This window comes from Lygodium microphyllum, chromosome 4 (genome assembly GCF_053477565.2).
Source record: "Lygodium microphyllum isolate KBCC chromosome 4, Lygodium_microphyllum_v1.1.10, whole genome shotgun sequence".
Taxonomy (NCBI): Eukaryota; Viridiplantae; Streptophyta; class Polypodiopsida; order Schizaeales; family Lygodiaceae; genus Lygodium; species Lygodium microphyllum.
Window position 1 is genome coordinate 126,293,544 of NC_141138.1, and position 21,280 is coordinate 126,314,823.

Genomic DNA, 21,280 nt, shown 5'->3' on the forward strand with positions numbered 1-21,280 from the left:
TGCAATACCTCAAGACTCTCTCAACCTTGAATGTAACATAGGGCACACTTGCATTAGAAACTACAGAGTAGACGTGTATACAATATTCTCTTGGTGCGATGGGCTCCATTTTCGACACAAGAAAGCAGGTAATGGGAAGGAAATGAAAGGGGAATCCCTAATGGAAACCGTAAACAAGTGACAAATGTGCGGTAGCCCACCCATGAGTTGGGTTGCCCACATGTAGCATCATGTACTTACTAGGAAGAGAAGCCCATTCACCAAATTTCGATACCCTTGCATCGAATGATGTTAAGGGGAGCCCATACGACAAAGTATACCTTTGGATCATGCTTCATGCTCCAAAGGAAATCATGTACAAAAACAAGATTAGAGATATAATCCATTCCGAGCTAATGTATAAAAGGCAGGATTAGAGATACCATCCATTGTGAGAGCCTTGTTAATGTGGGATTGTGTCTATTCACGCCTCGCCGCCCTCGAAAAATTCACTGCTCGTTTTTACAGGAAAGTACGGGGGCTCGAGCGGGTTGCTGCTTTTGGGTTCTCGACGGGGTTTTGTTTTCCCCTCTGCACCATAGCTCGTGATCGTTACCCATTCTCTTGACTTGCCCGTCCTAGGCGCCTATACATATACCCGGGGTTTTGTTTTCCCCTCTGCGACATAGCTCGTGATCGTTACCCATTCTCTTGACTTGCCCGTCCTAGACGCCTTTACATATACCCGGGGGTTTTCAATAGCTCCCCCCGTGCAGCAGAGGCAGTAATCTTTTCATGTGAACCGATTTGCCAGAAAATGTATTCTCAAGTCACCTTTGGTTAAGAGTCTCAGAGCAGGCTTTGCTCTGTCTGTTGCAAGCAAATTGTCACCATCATTGGCACAGGGCATCAGATTCCCATGGTAGTGGCTGAAGCTGGTAATTATGGTGACCATGGAAGTGGATCGAGAGAATGGGCAAACCGCCTCGTCGTCGCTGGATGAGCTCCAGTACTCGCGCCTCATCTTCACTTTGGGCAAAGATGCAGTAGAAGCTCTCCATAAGAGTAGGGTCCTCATAGTGGGCTGCAAAGGTCTGGGCGCAGAGATTGCTAAGAACCTATTGCTCAGTGGTGTAGGTGGAATTGGCCTTGTTGATGACGAAGTTGTCAACATCCGGGATCTTGGCTCAAACTTCTGCCTCCGCGAGGCTGATGTTGGCCGTAACCGAGCCGTTTGTATTGCCCAGAATCTAAGAGAGCTGAACCCATCAGCAGATGTGGATGTGATAACTGAGCCTTCTATTGAAGCATCTCTTGGTAACTACCAGCTTGTCACTGCAACGTCAGGCACCCTGCCAGATTTGGTTCGCCTCAACTGTCTATGTCGCACACTTGGTCTTCCCTTCATTGCTGCACAGTCCCGTGGGCTTTTCTGCTTTGCTTTTTCTGACTTGGGAGATTCATATTGGTTCAAAGACGAGTCTGGCGAAATTGCTGGCATGCTTTTAGTGGCTAATGTGACACAGGACACGCCAGCCACTGTTACTATAGTAGAGGAGCAGAGGCATGGTTTAGATGATGGGGATGAAGTAGAATTTATTGGAATTAAAGGGATGCAGGAGTTGAATGATCTTGGAACTTTTAGAGTTACTGTTACAGGCACACATACCTTTAGTGTACCTGTAGATACTCGGTCATTTGGTAGGTACACTTCAGGTGGGTATGTTCGTAAGGTCACTCGGATGAAAAGTTTGCAGTACTTTCCTTTTGAAACAGCTCTACAAATGCCGATATTCCAACTTACAGATAACTTTGAGTTTTCTCGGCAGCCTCATATTCATGTGGCTTTACAGGCCATTGATGAGTATACAAGAACAGTTTCTTTGGGCTCTTTCTGTGAGGCAGATATTGATAACATTGTGACACGAGCCAAGGAAATTTGGTTGCAGACGATGTTCAGAGGTAGCAAGGTTTATGATAATGCTACGACTTCATTCACATCAGAGGGTAAGGAAGTTGTTCCAGGGAATGCTGATACTACTGGAAATGCGTGCATTGGCAAAGTGGAAGATGTCAATGTTACAAAAGGTTGCAAACATTCTCATATGTCCACAGCTGATTCATTTGTCCAAGTGAGGAGTTTAGATGAACAACTTGTGAGACTCTTGGCTCAAGCTATAAATGTTGAGCTGTGCCCTATCATTTCATTATGTGGAGGGTTAGCTGCACAAGAAGTCATCAAGGTATACTTCGGACCATGATATTATTCCTATCTCGGTGAGAAAATTGTAATTGACACACATAGTGCTAGGCCATCGTGTAGAATTAAAGTGCCATGTATTTTTTGCTCGGTAAGCAAACAGAAGAAAGTTATAGTTTCTTTAGGTGCATGGCTTTCACTTTGGAGTGGGTTGTTGTTGTGATTATAATAAGTGTTAGTGGTTACAGCTTTTAAAAATATTTTCCGACATTTTCATTTACAGTGTGTATATGATTCTCCTCTTCACCTTGTTCTGCCAATGTCTCCTAGACATTTGCTTACTTGGTGAAAATGTAGATGATTGTAAAGAAGCAAAAAAACAATTTTATTTTGGGGAAAGTAAATGAAATAAACCAGCCACACTGGCAAGGGTATAAAAGATATAGCGTCTATTCCTTACAGTGATTGTGAAGCAGATATACTTTGTAAAGTTCAGTTACTATTGGAAAAAAAGACGGGTTCTGGCATATATTAAAAAAGCAATCAAAAAGACTTAACTGTGTGACAGTTCTCTTTGCCAAAGGACTTGATTTCCTTTTGTAGGTGTAACGTGCCTTATCATGGATACTGACTTTGCAGGTGCAGGCCAGGCTGAAGGCTAGACCTGGCTCAACCAGCATGTGTATTGATAGGTGTACTAAGAAGATGACAAGTCAACCAGTGCAGTGCTTGAGGTCTTGATATTTTATCGATCTGATCTGGATGTGAGTCTGGGTGGACATTGGATGTCCTAGCCTTTTGTGTGACATGGAAATCTTTTTGCATGAGCCCTTTATGTTTGGGGCCTGGCCATTGTCCTTGGCAACTTGGCTGTCCGATGGTCAGGCTTCAGCAGTTCTTGTTGTTGGTCCTGCTGCTCCCAACTGTCCTTTTGCTGCTGCTGTTCAGTTACATTTGCCATTGCATTGCGGTAACAGAGAGAAACCTCACTGTGTGCTTTTGTGATGTGGCTCCATCTAGACACAATGCCTGATTGACTGCTGATTCACTGATTCACTCAACTTAATGATATAATGGAATTCTTCTGTGGGTACCCCTGTTTACAATGCCGCAGGAGAATATGTCTTTTTCCCATTAGAGGGTGCAGGTAAGCCTTATCCACTACTCTGGTTCTGTGGTAGGCTGAAAGTAAGCAACATACACAAGCTTGTGTTCTAGCTCATTCAGTGAAGGATGGATTGGATCTAGTCCATGATGCTTGGAACTGCTAGAAGTTCCTGCTTGTCTGTGGAGTATTGTGGCTCTCATTGGCCGCCAAATGCCCTTGCTGCTGCACACCCATACCCTGCCCGCTTGCTGAAACGACATGCCCCAAACAAGCAATTACTAGCACGAAGAACATACTTATTTTCCAATTATAAAAAGTCAATGTATTTGTATATATTGAGACATAGCTGGAGGTGCTTTTCATACTCCTTTGGAGTTCTGCTACAGTTCGAAATCTCAATGACTTCTCAAAGAAGGCTTGGAAGATCATTGCTATGATTTCTGTGAGAAGTGGCTGTGCATTCATTAATCCAAATTGTAGGGTCAGAAACTTGAACAAGCTGAGGGGGTTTGGAATGCCATCTTGTCCATGTCCTCTAGAGAGATCCAAACCTAATAGCGGCCTGACTTCAATGCAAGGTTGCTGAAAATGGTTGCAGCTGCCAACTATTCAAGGAGCTTGTTGATCAGAGGTAGAGCAAGCTGGTCAGCTTGTGAGTGCTTGATATCTTTTTCTTCATTGGCCAGCTTATGAGTGCTTGATTATTCTTACTTGCCATCCTTGTCCTTCATTAGGAAATTTGAATCAGATTAGGATGTTAGGAGCTCTAATAGTGTAATTTGATTGTCAGTTCATTTATCCCAAAGAGTTTAGGTGGAGGTCCACTACTACATTTGACACCTGACAGCCTGTTTACCTCGTTTTTGGGCAGGCATTTCTTGCCTTGGCAGGGTGCATTGAGCTAAAGAAAGGAGCATTTCTCAGTAAACCTTAATTAGCTCATCGAATAGGCTCAAAACTCAAAAATTACCAAAGTTTCTATGTCCCACATGCAAACATCCAAACTTTGGGAGGATCCACATCTATAAATAGGAGGCTGCTCGGCCACTTGCTCCATTCCTTGTTTTGCAGGTTATCCTAGTCTATCCCCAACTCATTATCATGTGTTTGCTAGCTCTTGCTCCACCTTGGCCATGTCAAAAGATAATGTACCAGCGAGACAGTAGGGTTGGTGGGGAGGAACACGGAGTGAACTCGGCAAACATGGAGAAGAGAAGATAAGAGAGAAGAAACTCTGATGAATGGAATGATGAAGTTCTGAATCATGGAGTGAATGTGATACAAGGGAACAAGGGTGCCGTAGCACAAGGAAAATGATGAAGACAGCCACGAACCACGAACCACAATGTCCTCTTGAAGGGGTGTGAGGGTAGTGGAGAGGCTGGAGAGAAGTGGTGATGGACTGAATGAACCAGCCGCAAGGAATGAATGAGAGAGTGGCCTATAAATAGGCACAGTTAGTCTAGGAAGGCGCTCCTTTTTGGGGCTGCAAACCCTAAACGCAAACCTTAAACACAAAACGTATAAACGCAAAAAATGCAAACTGTGGGTGAAGGGTTTCTCAACACCCCCTCTGAAGCCCAAAAAGGGGAACAAGAGAAGAGTGAGGTGGAGATGCAATGCTACACGTTAAAAAATGCTCATGCAGCAGGTGCCACTTGGACAGTGTCCCTCGTGAGGAAATTGTTCACTTGCCCAAGCGCCCTAGTACAAAGATGATGAAAACATGCAATGCATAGGAGGAACGTCGGACTTTGTGTGGTGTCGAGAACCATAAGGATATGCCCATACTCCATCTCAGGAGGTGGCTCCATGCTAACCAAGTGACGAAGGCAGGAAGAGAAGAGAAGGAAGAAGATGTAGAGGATCCCTAAGATTCAAGATTTCCACCGGAAAGGGAACTTGCAGTAAAGAAAAGTAGACGAAGTGAACTGGCAAACCTGAAACTCAACCTCGGGAGAGAAGCCACTAGCTCCGTGCATCCATGCTGGAAGGAATACGAAGGCCTCGTCACCAAGTCGTGGCTGGACCTCCGAGGTTCCGATCTAGGTGGTACCTGAAGATCATGGGTATTAAGAGGAGATGATTGGTCGAAGACAGCCACCCCAAGAAAGTAGAGGATGGGTGAAAAACTTCATGTGGAGTAGGTTCCCCCTCTGAGGTGGGAGGTGGAGGGGCCCCCGTTGAAGTCAAAGAAGTAGATGCCTCCTTTGAGGGCAAAGAAATAACATTCCCCTCTGAATCCCCCTCTAAAGTAGAGAGGGAATCCAAAAGCTCATGGATCACGGACTCTAAAATGTCTGATTAAGAAGGAAGTGCATGCTGAAGAAGGTATCTGGGGTGCCAAAGAGCTCCCAGAGGTAGCCTCTCAAACCTGAGTAGTCGAGGGTGGAGAAGGGTGGGGCTCAGAATGAGCAAGAGGTGGGCAATAGTCGCTGTCTCTCAGTGGAGCAGATTGGGTAGCCGAAGAAGAGGAAGGAGTTGAGTAGCCACTGTCTCTCAAAGGAGCACATTGACGAGGAGACGGTATCAAACAATCACTGTCCCTCGATGGAGCGAATTGTAGATTTGTAGGTCGTGGAAGCCACTATACTTGAAAATAAGTGGGAAAAGACAGCCGTTGGAATTTGGACGATCTCGAGGAGGTCATAGCACCAATTGATCCTCCATGTGCTTGAAAGGACTTAGTGCGCATCGGATGCGTCTTATTGCCTTGAGCATAGTACTTTGATAGCCGATGTAGAACGATCTCTGTGGCCTAGAAAGGAGAGGTGGCACAAGGAGTGCCTGGTGGAAGACGCATGTACTCCGGAGGGGTGGGGAGCAATGGTGGAAGTTGGGAAGCATTGGTGGTGTGTTCGGTGATGCCACAGTAGGAGCACCCAGTAGTTTGGTCATCTATTGGTATAGAAACCATGGATATTGTTCCTTTGTGTGCGAGCTTGGCCATGGTATGCTTGAGTTTCAATCATAAGCGTCCAGTCGGATCATATAGATGGAAGTGCGTATTGTCTTTTCTTTAGCCCATTGTTTGGGTTTATCATAACCTGCGAGCACTCATTAGCAGCTAGCTCTATTGCACTTTTCTTTACATCTAGTAAGTGCAAAGTGTCACAAGGATGCGAAGTTTGATGCTTTGCTTAGCATTTGATTAGAAGTTAATTTAATGTGCAAACGTGACTTGCATGTTTGAGGTGCAAGTTAGTTATTTCTGTTAGAGATCAGCGCCTGTACGGGACTGCACAGTCCAGTGCAGTGCAGCCGACTGCACAGTCGGACTGCTACGTGGCAGTCCGACTGCCTGCAGTCCAGTCGGCTGCATTTAATGCAGACGACCTGCCCTGGTTTTCGCCCAGTTTCCTGGCTATAAATAGCCAAGGACTTCAGCAGTCTCACACACTTCTCTGCTCGCAGATTACAGACTGGTGGCACGCGCAGATTCCGTCTCTGTTTGTAGATTTCAGACAGGAGACATCGAGATGAACAGCAGGTTGCATCGTCGAGGTGGAGATACGTAGTCCAGCGCACTGCGCCCGTGTATATATCTGCATATCTTTGTATTCAGCACACTTTATACAGCAGATCTTCATCTTCCACTGTCTCTCTCTCTTCTCTCTTTGCGTTCTCTCTCTCTCAGTCCTACGCTTCCGCACCGCTGCACTGTGACATGGTATCAGAGCAGTGTTAGAGGGTTGACTGAGCGTAGAATCAACCTGAAGAGGAGTTTCTATCGCGACACAAATTTGCGTTTTCAGCGTTTGAGGGCAGGCAGGAGGGCTGTGCTTCGGAACAAGGCTGAAGCGAGTGTGGGCGTGCAGGAAAGGAGTCCAGGTGGTGGATTTGCTGCTGTTTACTGCTGTTTGATGAGGAGGAAGTTTGAGTTTTCAACTTCCAAGTGTAGGTTTTGCTTTTTCATCGCCTCTAGTGGGTGAAGAAGTTACAGGACGCGGAAGAGCCTTAGCAGGCTGAGTTTTCACAGTCAGAGGGGGCTGCTTTTGCGTTTGTGAAGGCATTATAGGTGAAGATGTCTACAGAGATTGACTTGGAATTCCAGACGATTATGGACCGGAAGGTGCCTGTCTTATCGGCTCTTCCCGCAGATCAGAAGCTCGATGGCGACAACTACTGCATCTGGTGCGTCATGATGTTGGCTATCCTTGAGTCCTACAATTTGGCGGAGCTTGTACACGAGGAGATCGACTGGCCCTCGGTAAGAGATGAGTCCAAACTCTCTTCCGATGCTCGTGCGGAGTTGGCCAAGGCTCAGTCTCATTGGGACAAACTGAATGCCAGGATTCGTTCCTTTCTTTTTCGTCACGTGGACAGCTTGTTCGAGGGTTGCCGGATATAGTGGTGAGCCAGCAGCCATGTGTCTCCTGCATTTGTGGGAAGCAGCATAGGGATGCCATTCTCCACACAGCTTCGCGGCGGTCTACTTCACCGATGGAGCTTGTATCTACGGATCTATGTGGCCCTATGAGGTACGAGTCCTTGCGTGGGAGCTCGTACTTCATGTTGATCGTAGATGACTACAGCAGGATGACATGGGCCTATTTCTCAACATTAAAGTCAGAAGCTTTCTCCCACTTCAAGGATTGGTTTCTCTTTGAGGAGAACCGATCAGGCCGGAAGTTGAAGACCTTGCGATCCGACAAGGGGGTGGTGAATTTGTTTCTAATGAGTTTGCTCGGTTTTGTGCAGATAAAGGTATTCACCAGGAGTTTGCTAATACCAACACTCCTCAAGGAAATGGCATTCTTGAACGGAAGAACCGCAGTGTGATCGAGATGGCGCGCACCATGATGGAGCACTGACAGACCCCTCAGGTTCTGTGGGCCGAGGCTATGGCTACTGCAGTCCACATCCTTAATCGATCCCCTACTTCAGCCGTTGATGGGATGACCCTTTTGAGGCTTACTTTGGGACTAAGCCCGATGTTTCTTACTTTAGGGTCTTTGGGTGTGATGCCTATGTTCACATTCCCAAGGCTCACCGTGATAAATTTGAAGCAGCTTCCCAAAGACAGGTATTTGTTGGCTACAGCTCCCAGTCCCAAGGCTATCGATTGTATGATCCCGTCAAGCGGGATGTGTACACTAGTCGTGATGTGTGGTTTGTGGAGGTTCCGGCCATATCAACGGGCGAGGAGCATCCCGTTCTTGGAGATCCAGGGGAGAGTTGGGCTCCTGCTACAGTTCCATTGGAGCCCGTGCCTTTTGATTATGATTCTGTTTCTGACACAGAGTCTACTGTTCCATCGGTCACCCCTGAGGAGTTACCACCGGTGGATATTTCAGAGTCTTCAGCTGATGGAGAGAGACGAGGGGAGGTGCGGCCTCCTGCTCGATGGGCCCGTGACACACTCCGTGATTCAAGGATCGAGGGGGTTCCTGAGGAGTGGGGACCGCAAGATGGTCCACGACGGCACCAGGCACATTCTACGGAGCTTGTTTGCTCTAACTATTGTTTGATGACCCGTGTTATGTAGGATCGAGAGCCCACCTTCGTGAAGGAGGCTTTACAGTCCGCACTATGGAAGAAAGCTATGGAAGCCGAGTTGGAGGCTATTGAGAGAAATAGCACTTGGTCACTCGTGCCCCGCTCCTCGAATAAGAAGGTGATTGGCGTCAAATGGGTCTTCAAGAACAAATACCTTAGCGATGGTTCTTTGGATAAGCACATGGCTCGCCTTGTTGCTAAAGGTTTTGCACAGCGCCCAGGGATTGATTGTCATGATACTTTTGCCCCCACTGCTTGTATGGCGACCATTAGAGCTGTTTTTGCCTTGGCTGGCCATAGGAGATGGCCTGTTTACTAGTTGGATGTGAAGTCGGCCTTCCTCAATGGTGATTTGAAGGAGGAGATCTATGTTGAGTAGCCTCCTGGCTTTGGATCTTCAGATGGGAAAGTCTACAGGTTGAAGAAGGCCTTGTATGGCCTCAAGCAGGCTCCGCGTGCATGGAACGAGAAGATTGATTCGTTCCTTCAGTCACAGTTGGGATATCGGCGTTCTAAGGCCGATCTGCAGCTTTATGTTCACACTTCCGAGGATGGTTGTGTGCTTTTTGTGTTGTATGTTGATGATTTGATTGTCACAGGTGATTATACACAGTAGGTCCAAGAGACGAAGTCAGCTTTACATTGGACGTTCGAGATGACGGACTTGGGTCTACTCCATTTCTTTTTGGGCCATGAGATTTATCAGTCTCAGAGGGGGATCTTCATCTCTTAGCAGAGATATGTACAGGAGCCTCTTGGTGTCTTTTGCGATGGAGGATTGTCGGACCCTTTCTACTCCTATGGATCCGAACTAGAAGGCCCCTTCCCATTCAGCTTCTCCTATGGCGGATGCTTCCCGCTATCGTCAGTTGATTGGATCCTTGATTTGGCTTCTCAACATTCGTGTTGATCTTTGTTTTGCTGTTGGGCTCTTGGCAGGGTTTATGAGTGAACCTAAGACGGTGCATTGGCAGGCTGCTCAGAGGATACTTCGGTATTTGAGGGGGACGTCTGATTTAGGGATTCATTATCCCGCAGGGATAGATGGTTCAGATCTTGTACTTGCCGGTTGGAGCGACTCGGATTGGGCCGGTGATGTGGACCACAGGCGGCCTACTACAGGTTACTGTTTTACCTTGGGTGCAGGTGTTATCTCATGGAGTAGCAAGAAGTAGCCCACGGTAGCCCTTTCGTCTACTGAGGCGGAGTATTGGGCCGTGTCTTCCACCACATGTGAGGCTGTGTGGCTTCGGAGATTGTTGGAGGAGCTTGGCTGCCCCCAAACTCGTCCTACTTTGCTGCAATGTGACAATGAGAGTTGCATTGCCTTGGCACGGAGTCCTGTTTTTCATGCCCGGACAAAGCACATAGAGATCCAGTACCACTTCATTAGAGAGAAGCTTCTGGATGAGACCATCACTGTGGAGTATTGCAAGACTGAGGACAATCTTGCAGATTTGTTTACGAAGGCACTTCCCCAGCTCTACTTTGGAGGCATTCCATATCCCTCGGGCTTCTGCCCCGCCCAGGCTCTGAGAGGGGGTGTTAGAGATCAGCGCCTGTACGGGACTGCACAGTCGGACTGCCTGCAGTCCAGTCGACTGCATTTAATGCAGCCAACCTGCCCTGGTTTTCGCCCAATTTCCTGGCTATAAGTAGCCGAGGACTTCAGCAGTCTCGCACACTTCTCTGCTCGCAGATTACAGACTGGTGGCACGCACAGATTTTGTCTCTGTTCGCAGATTTCAGACAGGAGACAGTGCAGACTGCAGCGGACTTCGAGGTGAACAGCAGGTTGCATCGTCGAGGTGGAGACACGCAGTTCAGCGCACTGCGCCCGTGTATATATTTGCATATCTTTGTATTCAGCACACTTTATACAGCAGATCTTCATCTTCCACTGTCTCTTTCTCTCTCTTCTCTCTCTCTCAGTCCTACGCTTCCGCACCGCTGCACTCTGACAATTTCACAATGTGGAACCTAGGACCTTGAGATATTAGTTGGTGCTAGTTGTAGCAAGTTGTACTTGACAGTTACGAGGTGGTACTTTATGTCAGATTTTGGTCTAGGTCACTTTATTAGCTATAAGTGTTGGTAGTGACTTTAGGGACTTGACATTAATTACTTAACTAATGCCAGTTGAGATGCTAATGAGTACTTAGGACTACTTCGGTGATAAATTGGCCTAGCCAATTTAATTGTTGGTTGGTTATATTTTTTTTCGAGCAAGAATAAATATTAACTTAATTTTTAAAATTAATATTTTGAAATTGATTTAACAATGGTGGAAAATTGATTAAGGAGGTTGCCACTTGGCAAAACTTACCCATGCATGTGATTAATTACACCAATCAATAAATAAGCATAAACCGAAATGCATACTTTTACATTAATAATCTTAGACAATAGACACCCTATTGGGCCCAAAATCGACGCACCTTTCGGTATTTCTTTAACTTTATTGACTAATGGATTAAGCACAAGCTGAGATTCCACAATCTCCTTGGCTGATCCAAAAGCCCCTTGCTCTGGATGCAATCAGTTTACAAATTGGGGAAATTTCTCCTTAAATTTTACCTAGGACTTGCTCTAATTCCAATTGGCCAAATGCTATCCCAAATTCACAATGGATGGGCTAGCATCTAAATTCCTCTCATAAGCCACAATTCCGTCATCTTGCGTAAGTACAGCCCCAATGTTGCTACCATATGCATCACACTAAATCACAAATGACATCCTTAGATCGGGCAACACAAGCATAAGATCCAAAGTCCTCTTTTTCTTTAACCTTTTAAATGTTGAAATTTCCATTGTTGTCCACCTAAATGGCATATTCTCCTTCTGCGAAGCATGCAATGGAGATGTAATTTCAACAAACCCACGCATATACTTCTTGTAGTAAGAACATAAACCCAAAAAGCTGTGAAACTCATGTACATTTTGCAAAGGTCGCCAACTATGAAACTAACCTTCCTTCTCGGATAAGGTGGTGATTCTTGATCAAATACTTAATTACAATAATCAATAAATAAGTATAAACGGAAATGTATACTTTACCTTAATAATCTTGGATAATAGAAACTTTGTTGGTCCCAAAATTGGTGTATCTTTTAGTATTTCTTTAACTTTATTGACTAATGGATTGGGTACAAGGTGAGATTCCACAATCTGCTTGGCTAATCCACAACCCTTTGTTGTAGATGTAATCGGTATATGAATTGGGCAAATAGCCCCTTAAATTCCACATACGACTTGCTCTAATGAAAACCCTAATTGGCCAAATACTACCCCAGATTCACAATGGATGGGTTGGCATCTGAATTCCTTGATAATTCCACAAATTTCAGGTATTGAAATTAGTTTATGATGCCTTCTATTGATGGACGGAAAATGGCTGAAAACTAGTTTGAATTCTGATCTATAGTACCTTCTCTCTCTCTCCCACAGGCTGGAAACTCACTGAATGGCTGTAACCATGTCCTAAAAACGTTTTCTCAGTTTTTTGCTAAGTGGCAACCTTCTATGCCCAATTTCTAGTGTTATCTAGGCATTAAAGTAATTTTTAGAGCTAGATAATTCTGAAAATTAATTTGAGCCCTTTTGACCCTACCCAAAATTAAATGTGCCTATCCATAATTAAATTGGCTTGGCCATTTTTAACTTGGAGTGGTTCCCAACCTCTATTGACCCTTAGACTGGCATTGATTAATTAATTAATGCTAGTCCCTAGTGTCACCATTGGCATTTATTAGCCAAACAACTATCCTATGGTCAAAACTGACCCCACTTGACCACCAAAGCCCAATTGGCATAACTTATTATAACTTTTGCCTTTGATACCCACTGCATTCTCAAGATCCTTGGTCTATTACCATAATTTAACTGCCATGTGCATCACATGTGCTAGACAACCTTGCACATTTGATTAGTGACTTAATCAAATGTTATCAGCAAGATTAAAGCATCTCAAAATTTCACGTCCCCATGACACAATTGATGGAGTGGCTATTGCCAGTAGTAGGTGCTAGTTGAACTGGGCTATTCCAACCAATAGAAGTAGCCCTAGGATGAGTTAATAGTAGCCCAAGGCCTTGAGGAAGGAGACAACATTTAGGAGGGGGGAATTGTATCCCTTGAGCCCCTTGGCTATAGGTGAGAGCTCTAGGGGATGTTTGAATAGGAAAGCAGTAGATCTCAGTCTTTTTTCAGAATGAACATTTGAAATTTCTCTCTCCTTAGTATCCTCTCTCATCCTTCAGCCATTTCTTATCTTCCCTTGGTAAATTCCAGCAGTTTCGGCCATTGGAGGTGGAAATTTTGAAGAATCTCTGTTGTAAGCCTTAATTTATAGCAGAAATTAGGGTTTGACAACTAGCCAAGAGTGATTTGGGGCCAAATTTGTCACCAAGGAGCATGGTAAAGGCCAATTCCCTGAGTAGACCAAGGGGCAAATTGGTTTGAAGGCTTGTTGGTCATTTCTGATAGCAAGAGGCAGTTGGAGAGCGAAGAAGATTCAAGGAATCTTAGTGTATTTCATCCAAAGTGCAATATATTATAAATAAATATTGCAAGGGGCGCTAATTTTGGGGCCAATCGGCTGTCCATTGTCCAAGATTAAGTGGTAAATTTGCATTTTGAGTTTATGTGAATTTTATGCTTATTGTAATTAGTGCTTGATCAGGTTATTTACCACTCTACTTGAGAAGGTGTGAGAGTTTGCAATGGAAAGGAAAGTGGACACGAAGAGGAGGCGATAGAGGGATGATGCAAGTGAGAGAAGGAATGATGTGAGTGCAATGGCTGAAAATACAAGGTTGGAATTGTCAGCCCCAACATGTAGCTCTACACATCATTGTGGGCACTAGATGTCAGTAGGGGGATGAGAGAATGAGGAGGGTTGGCTGAGCATAAATGATCAATGATGGATAATGAGAGTGGGAGGGCTGTTCACCTATATATAGGGAAATTGGGGCTACAACTAGTAAGAGAGTGGCTAGGCCTAAAATATGGGTGCTTAGGATAGCTAAAATTGCTAAAAAAGAAATTTACTAAATTAAGACTTGATAAAGAAATATTATAAATCTCTCAATATTTTGCAAAATCAATTTGTGAATTTGAATTGCTTATAATATTTGTTAGAAAGCTCTTAAATTTTTTGCTCTCTCTCTCTCTTTGAACTATCGATACTTTAGCAAGACCCAACCTTTGGTGTAGTGCATACCTTTTTGAAGCTTATTAAAATTTGATTTCAATTGGAACTTTTGTACAATAGTCCTAACATGTAGAGAACAACAAAATACCACACCAAGGAACCTTCATGTTTTAAGAGCACATTTAGTGTTGGACACGAGTCTTCGTAGTGGTCTTAACATAGGAAACAACTAAACACCACGTAAAAAAACGTTGATGTTTTGTCTCCATAATGTGACGTGTGAATTTACATTTAGCATTTTTAACTAATTGGACATTATTTTCACTTAAAACACATTAATTTTGGTACCCTAAGTTTGGGCAAATGACCATTGAATTATCAATGATGGACATGGGCACTAGATAGACCTTATGGTATAAGGGTAGTTCCAAAGAATGAGTCCAGAATCTTTGAAATTGTGAATTCTAAGGTTAAAAGAGTGAAACTTCATTTGATGAAAGTTTGGCCGAGTTTGGGCAGCAAGAATTATTCTTAGTTAAAGTTTGGCCAATTTAGGCAGCCTAGGTCATTTAATGCACCTCATGGATTTTGATGGCTTCAATGCATTTGGCAAATTGATCGTTGCTACTTTTCGTTTTCTCCCTCCCTCCCTCCTTCCCCCTCTCTTTTTTTTTTTCTTTTGTGAAGATAATTGAATTAAGTAGTAAATATTTACATCAGACCATCAGGTCAGCAATCTCTCTGTATCTCTTACTTTCTGTTACATCAAACCATCAGGTTATCCGAGAAACTCTCTCTCTCCCTCTCTCTCTCTGTGTGTGTGTGTGTTTACATTTTGTTACATCGGACCATTAGGTCCTCAAAGAAAGTGTCGAAAGACTATTAGGACTATGACACAAAGAGAAAATCACACTACTGGTGTAGAGCGAACAATGGCCAGCCAATGGGCAGCAATGTCAGGAAGAACCAGGTCAGCTGATATCATAGAAGAAATCTGCCATAGCACTAAACCTCGAATACGGGCCACATGACCATGGATGCCCGAGATCAAATAAAAAAGAAAGGCATTCCGAGTTCGCCAAATATGCCATAAGGCAGTCCATCTAAGGAATTGGAACAGGCAGAAATAATCAGAATGCAAAGAAGGCACGGAGGGCAACTTCTGCATAATCCATGACCGGGCTGTTATCCGGAGCTGAGTCGCCGAGAGCTAGACTCTAGAAATAAAACACCAAATCTGTCGCGCTACTGGACGAGAGGCAAAAAGATGAAGCAATGTTTTATCACATGTAGTGCAAAATATACAATGACCAGCAGAGATCTTTCGGGCACGCAGCACCTCTCCAGTTGGAAGACCACCAATCAACAATCTCCACAATAAGACTTTTCCCTGATAGGGAACCTTAGATTTCCAAAGCTAAAGGAATCTTTCCTGCCACTTTTTTTGCCGTCCCTAATATGCCATAATTTATTCACCTTTGTAGTGACCCATCTCTTGGCCTCCACCATCTGATGGTATATCTGGCTAGCAGACCTCTTTTCAAAATCATCTGGAATCACAAACTTCTAGTCATGCCATGGATACAATGGTTGTAGCACTGGTAAAGGAGAGAACCTCTGAAGTGTGACCTGTATGGATGATCAGATATCACAAAATCCACGGGGTACCCGAAAGTATTGACGAATACGCCAAAAAGAGTAAAGACAGGACTGCCCAGGAATAACACCATTGAAATTTGTCTGCCCAAACAAGCCATACGATTAAACTTGAGTCTATGCAAATCTTTGTCCGGCCAATTCAACGACCTGGAGGAGTCTAAGACCTCTCCTTGCAATGAATTCGCCTCCTTGCGAATCTGAGGAGGGCGCCAAACTGAAAAACGTAAGATCTCCTACGAGGATGCAATCAAATGAGAAAGGAGAAAAGACTGGGTGGTCTTAATTGGTCTCGAGGAGTTGAGCACATGCCATCAAGAGGCACAAATAATCATATTACCATGAGAGATACCAGTCTTTTCAATGAGAAATTTTGCAATGTCCGACCAAGGATGACTCTGTACACATAACGCCTGCAAAAGGGCCAACCTCAAGGCTTTCATATGCAAATTAACATCCAATAGAGTCTCTCTCTCTCTCTCTCTCTCTGTGACTCCCCCTCACCACACCACACCCCCCCCCCCCCCCCCCCTTCTCTCTCTCTCGTTTTGGATTAGCACGAGTTGATCCTTGGCTGTTATCTCAGCTTGCTTTAGTTATTGACAGTTCTAGGCATGAAGATTAAAGGTGATGTTAGTGTAACCAGCCTTTCCTCTCGGATAGGGTGGTAAATATCCCGATTAAGTACTATTTACAACAATTAATAAATTCACAAAACTGAAGTGCACACTTTACCATATAATCTTGGACATTGGACACCCTGTTGGCCCCAAAACTAGCATCTCTTTCGGTATTTATTTAACTTAATTGAAGAAGAAGTTTATGTACAATGGGATTCTTCCAATCCCTTTTGATATTCCAATTCCCCTTGCTGTCCAAAATGACCAGCAAGTTTTCAATCTGATTTGCCCCTTGATTTGGGCAATCAATTGGCCTTCACCCGCTTTAATGGAGATGGAAAATGTCCCAAATTCAATGTTTTGCTGGTCCCTCCACTTGAATAGGCTAAAGACAGCTTCAGCCTTATTGAATCCACGTCTTGGAGCTTCCAATTTCTGGCACGCTTTGTGAGGTTGTTGTAAATTCTAATTTTGGAAATTAGCATTTATAGCAAAGAAATCTGAAATTTCTTAGCCTCTGGTGATCTCAATGCTGTAATCTTCGAAGCAAAGCTATAGAAAAGTTGGGAGATGAGAGAGAATGTTGAGGAGAGAGAAAATTTAGACTTTCTTCATAAAGAACTTAAGAAAATCTATCATTTACTGCTGCTGCCTTGTCTCAACAGCATGTGGATGTTGTCACCTGTTGTTGATTGGTCTTGTCGTGCCCTTGGTTGCCTCAGAAGGTCCTTCAATGGTTGCAAATCAGACCAGCAGCATCTCCTCGCTCTCTCTTGCAGGCTGAATACACTAAAATGCCTCTCTGGCCTCTAAAGACTATTTTTAGTGGGCATTTTTGACAAGTGGTAGCCTTCCCAAATGGTTTTTCTAGCATTATTCATATTTAAATATTAATTTTCAGCCTTTAAATACTAAAAAATAATCTAATAATTATTTCGGTTCCTTGAAAAATAATTTGATTGGCCAATAATTAAATTGGCTAGGTAGCTTCCATTCTCGAGTGTCTTTGCGTCATCTTTGACTATCAAATTGGCGTTAGGTACCATTAAACACAACTTTTCTAGTGTCACCAATTGACACTTATGGCCAAATGAATGACCTAGGTCAACAACTAGCACCAGATACCACCAAGTACTTGTGCAGGATAACTTATAGTAACTTTTGCCTTTGATATCCTGTGATTTCCTCGGGTCGCGTGTTCGTAAATTTACTCCAACCCCAATTACACCCCACATGTGCAACATTTACTTAACCATGTGATTAAAAATTAATCCATATGTTAAGTGAAGTTTCATAAATACATGTCCTCATGACAATTAGCCTACCTTATTTCATGTGTGTTGGTATGTCATCTCTTGGTTGTGAGCTTTGTCAGAGTCTAACGGAGATATAGGAGCTGCTCTGACCCAATTTGTGTGCGTTTCTTAGGTTTGTCAATTAGTTTCTAGCATGTGCTACCTCTTAGACAATATCCAACCTTTGTAGGAGTTTGCGTTTGCATTAGCTGCTATGTAAGCTTTTTTTTTTTGGGCATTTTTAACGTGTTGCGGATTGCAAATGCAGTTGGCCAGGTTGGTACAGGTCCGCTAGTGCTGATCGGCCAGTCTGGCTGATTTTCAGCAATTTATACTTTTGCCTCACAGATGCTCTGTCAAGTGGCTATAGTCTTCTCCTTCTCGGCATGGATAGTAGGTTGCATTGTGAAGAAGTGCTCTAAATATAGAAAACACAAGATAATCGTACGACAAGTACAAATTGAACACAGAATACAGTTAGGGTTAAGGTAACTTATAGACAATAAACATAGTGAATGTTTACTGAATATACAATGCTCATGCTGCAAACAAAATGTGCAGGGAATAAATATTGAACCATGGATTTCCATGTCTTAAGGATTGAGGCAGAGATATTGAGTTGAAGAGTGTGTTGTACTCTTGAACAGATCTTGAAATGCAAGAGGCAGCCTCTGATGGTGTCAGACGAGCAAATGCGACTAGGACAATTAGATCTAATGCCAGACAAGAAGAGAGAGAGTATCCAGCAAATGTAGCTGTTAGGAGAAAGAAGGCAATAAATGCAAACTGCTGAATTGATGATGATAGCTGGAGAAGAGACACTGATGGTTGGGCAGTAGCTGGGACCTGAAAATGTAGTAGTAGGCTTACATGTAGGCTGTACGACAGTTGGGAAGTGATTTGCACAGGTCACTTGACTGACAACAGCAGAAAGAAGGCTGGAAACAGTCACGAACAATGTGGAATGGCTAGCGAGTAGACGCTTGATGATGGAGGATGATGATAGGCAGCTCTAGTTGAGATATCCTTCATAAACGGGCTGTAGACAGCAAAGCTCTATCACATGCAATCTGCAAAAACGAGATTAAGGCTGAATGGAGAACAGCGTGCCTATTTATAGAAAGTTTGGGTCCTCAAAAGTCTAAAACTTCTCTCCATTTTAGGGTTTTTACATTAATTAAACATATTTTGGGGATCTTTAAGAGGCTAATCAGCATGTAATGCATATTTTACCTCAATACCCTCTCTCAAGCCAACCCAAACTTTGTTTATTTTTGTTTTAATTCCAAATTGAGCTAGAAAAAAGGCCAACCCAAAGTTTGTTTATTTTTGTTTTTATCCCAAGGCATCCCATCTCAAAGTAGCTAGGGCATCAAACGAAGGGTGCATGTTGGTTGCTCAATAGCCTACCAAGACTATAGAGGCAATAGTTATCTTACCAAGGGAGTCCAAGTGGTCACCCTAGAGAGGCGAGGGCATTGGACAAAGGGTGCACATCGGTTGTCCAATGGCCTACCAAGTCCTGCAAAGGTGGGTGCAATCACAATGAACCTTCCTTTTTTTTTTGGAGAGTTTGTTTAGAAAATATGGGTTGTGTCGATTAGGTAACTAATGGGAGACTAATAAAAAGGATGGTGAGACCCAAGACCTTCACAGAACAAAGAAGCTATCTTTACCATTATTGGGTATTGATGATGAAGGGATGGGCTAAGGGTGGGAGTAGCAAAGATGGGGGGGCATGTGGAGGCAAACAAAAAAGGATGGAAGCAAGTTAGACAAGCTAAGCAAGCAAAGGGATATTGCCTTGGAGAATTGCCATAGGATGTGCACAAATATGGTGGATCCGGTGTTGGCCACTCAAAAGATCGAAAATGATAAATGTGCAGAGATGCATGTTCACAAGAATAGAGTGTCATGCATGGGGTAATGCAAGGGAAATGCAAGGATGGCATGCTCAAGCAAAGTGCAACGCAAATGGTACCATTGGTTAGTACCCTTGCGGGGGAATTGTTCACTTGTCCAATGTTCTTTTTACAATCACATAATCCTGATAGTGCGGGTGAGAATACAAGAGTACAAAATATCAAATGTCTGAATCAAGGACTGTAAAACCATCCTGTCACCACCTAAGAGAAGAACGTTTTCCCCTTTTAAACTAAAAGGGAAAGATGGAGGGCTGCACGCTCTCCTTATCAAGCTAAAGAAGTAAGGGAGGGTGTACCCAAGTCAATCTTGGATAGACTATAGTGCAACATTGGCTGATTGACCACTTTGGTTAATATGTATGTATAGTAGCTAGATGCTGGCACAAACTCTAGGCATATATTGCTTAGCGCAACCTGCTTTTTGGTGAAGAGGAAGTGGACTCCTATATGTTGCATCCATGGTGTGATGATTGGATCACTTGTAAGGGCAATGGCACTCTCTTGTCTCAGTAGGCAACAATAGGAGAGTTGCATGGGAAATGAAGCGCTGTGAGTAGAGTCTAGACTTCTCATATAGATGGCCTTAGTTGTACCATCAAACAATGCTCGATACTCGGCCTTGACTGTGGAAGCCGCCACCATCTCCTGCTTATGGCTAGACCTAGAAATGGGAGCTCCCAAGGTAAAGAAATAGCCACTATGGAAATGCCAATGTGGGTGTTGCCTACCCAATTGGAATCAATGTAGCCTTGCATACATAAACTATAACCATAAGCTAAGCATAGGTACACCGAACATATCTTTAAACGCACAAACAAGCAATCCAATGTGACATGCAAGATGTAGTGAAATATTGACTGAGTAGACAGATTGAGTAAGCTGAATTTGACCTGGTATAAATTAACCAAAGAAGTTTCCCTACTATAGATCTATAGGTGTGCTCATCAAAGGGCTGGTCTTAGGGTATCTTTAGACAAGTGGATACTGGGATCAAGTGGTGTGGCTATAGGCTGTGTTTGATGGGAGCAATATTGTTCCATTAGCTTAAGAGCGTACTACTATTGAGACCCAAAAATATGACCCTTAGAATGAACTACCTCTATTCCCAAGAAATAAGACAACAAACTAAGGCTTGTCATCTCAAAAATGGTACAAATTTGGGCCTTAATTTTTATTACAATGACAATAAAATTGGAGCTAGTTATAAGCAAATCATCCATATAAAGCATGTTAGCCCCCATAAAGCAGGATAGACCTAGCCTCCTTTGAAGCAATATGTACATATAAGTTCTGGTCATAAGGGATAGAATGGTATCCATGAGTTCGAAGAAACTCATCCATCCTTTGGAACCGAGATCGTAATGCTTGCTTCAGTCCATAAAGAGCTTTTTGCAAGTGGCTAGATAATTGTTTAGAAAGGCATTTTTGTGATCCATTTGATAGATTGGCCAACTGTGGTGAGGGGCTAGTGCAACCAACAAATAGAATGATGTCAACCATGCAATAGGAGCGAAGGTTTCTTCATAGAGTTAATGCCTTGCTTTTGTTAAAATCCTTGCACTACAAGGCCAGTCTTGTATTTGTCTATAGTTCCATAAGCTTTTAGCTTGGTTTGAAAAATCCACACTGGTCATCAAAATAACGAGCCCTTTGACAATGTTGATAATATCTATTTTACTTAGGTATATTTTGCCATCCGGTTTGAGAGATGATTGGGTGTTCCCTTGGGTCTCTCTAGATTGATTTTGAGATTGAGTGGAACTTTGAGATTTCTTGTTCTTTCCTTGTTGCGGCTTTTGGGAAGAAGCAACAAGAGCCCCCTCTACAAGAGATGCTACATGAAACT

At 43.5% G+C, this 21,280-nt stretch overlaps 1 protein-coding gene across 3 annotated transcripts in view; it reads left to right on the forward strand.

The window, feature by feature from the left end:
* Positions 1 to 432: 432 nt before the first annotated feature.
* LOC148037595 (uncharacterized) overlaps positions 433 to 21,280 on the forward strand; it is a 151,554-nt gene continuing 130,706 nt past the window's right edge. Inside the window, exon 1 of one of the 3 annotated variants that reach the window (XM_087676545.1) lies at positions 433 to 2,222. In XM_087676545.1, the coding sequence (XP_087532671.1) occupies positions 924 to 2,222 (1,299 nt within the window). In that variant the 5' untranslated portion in view covers positions 433 to 923. The remainder of the gene's footprint in view (positions 2,223 to 21,280) is intronic. The other 2 variants (XM_087676546.1, XM_087676544.1) reach the window with 2 other exon arrangements.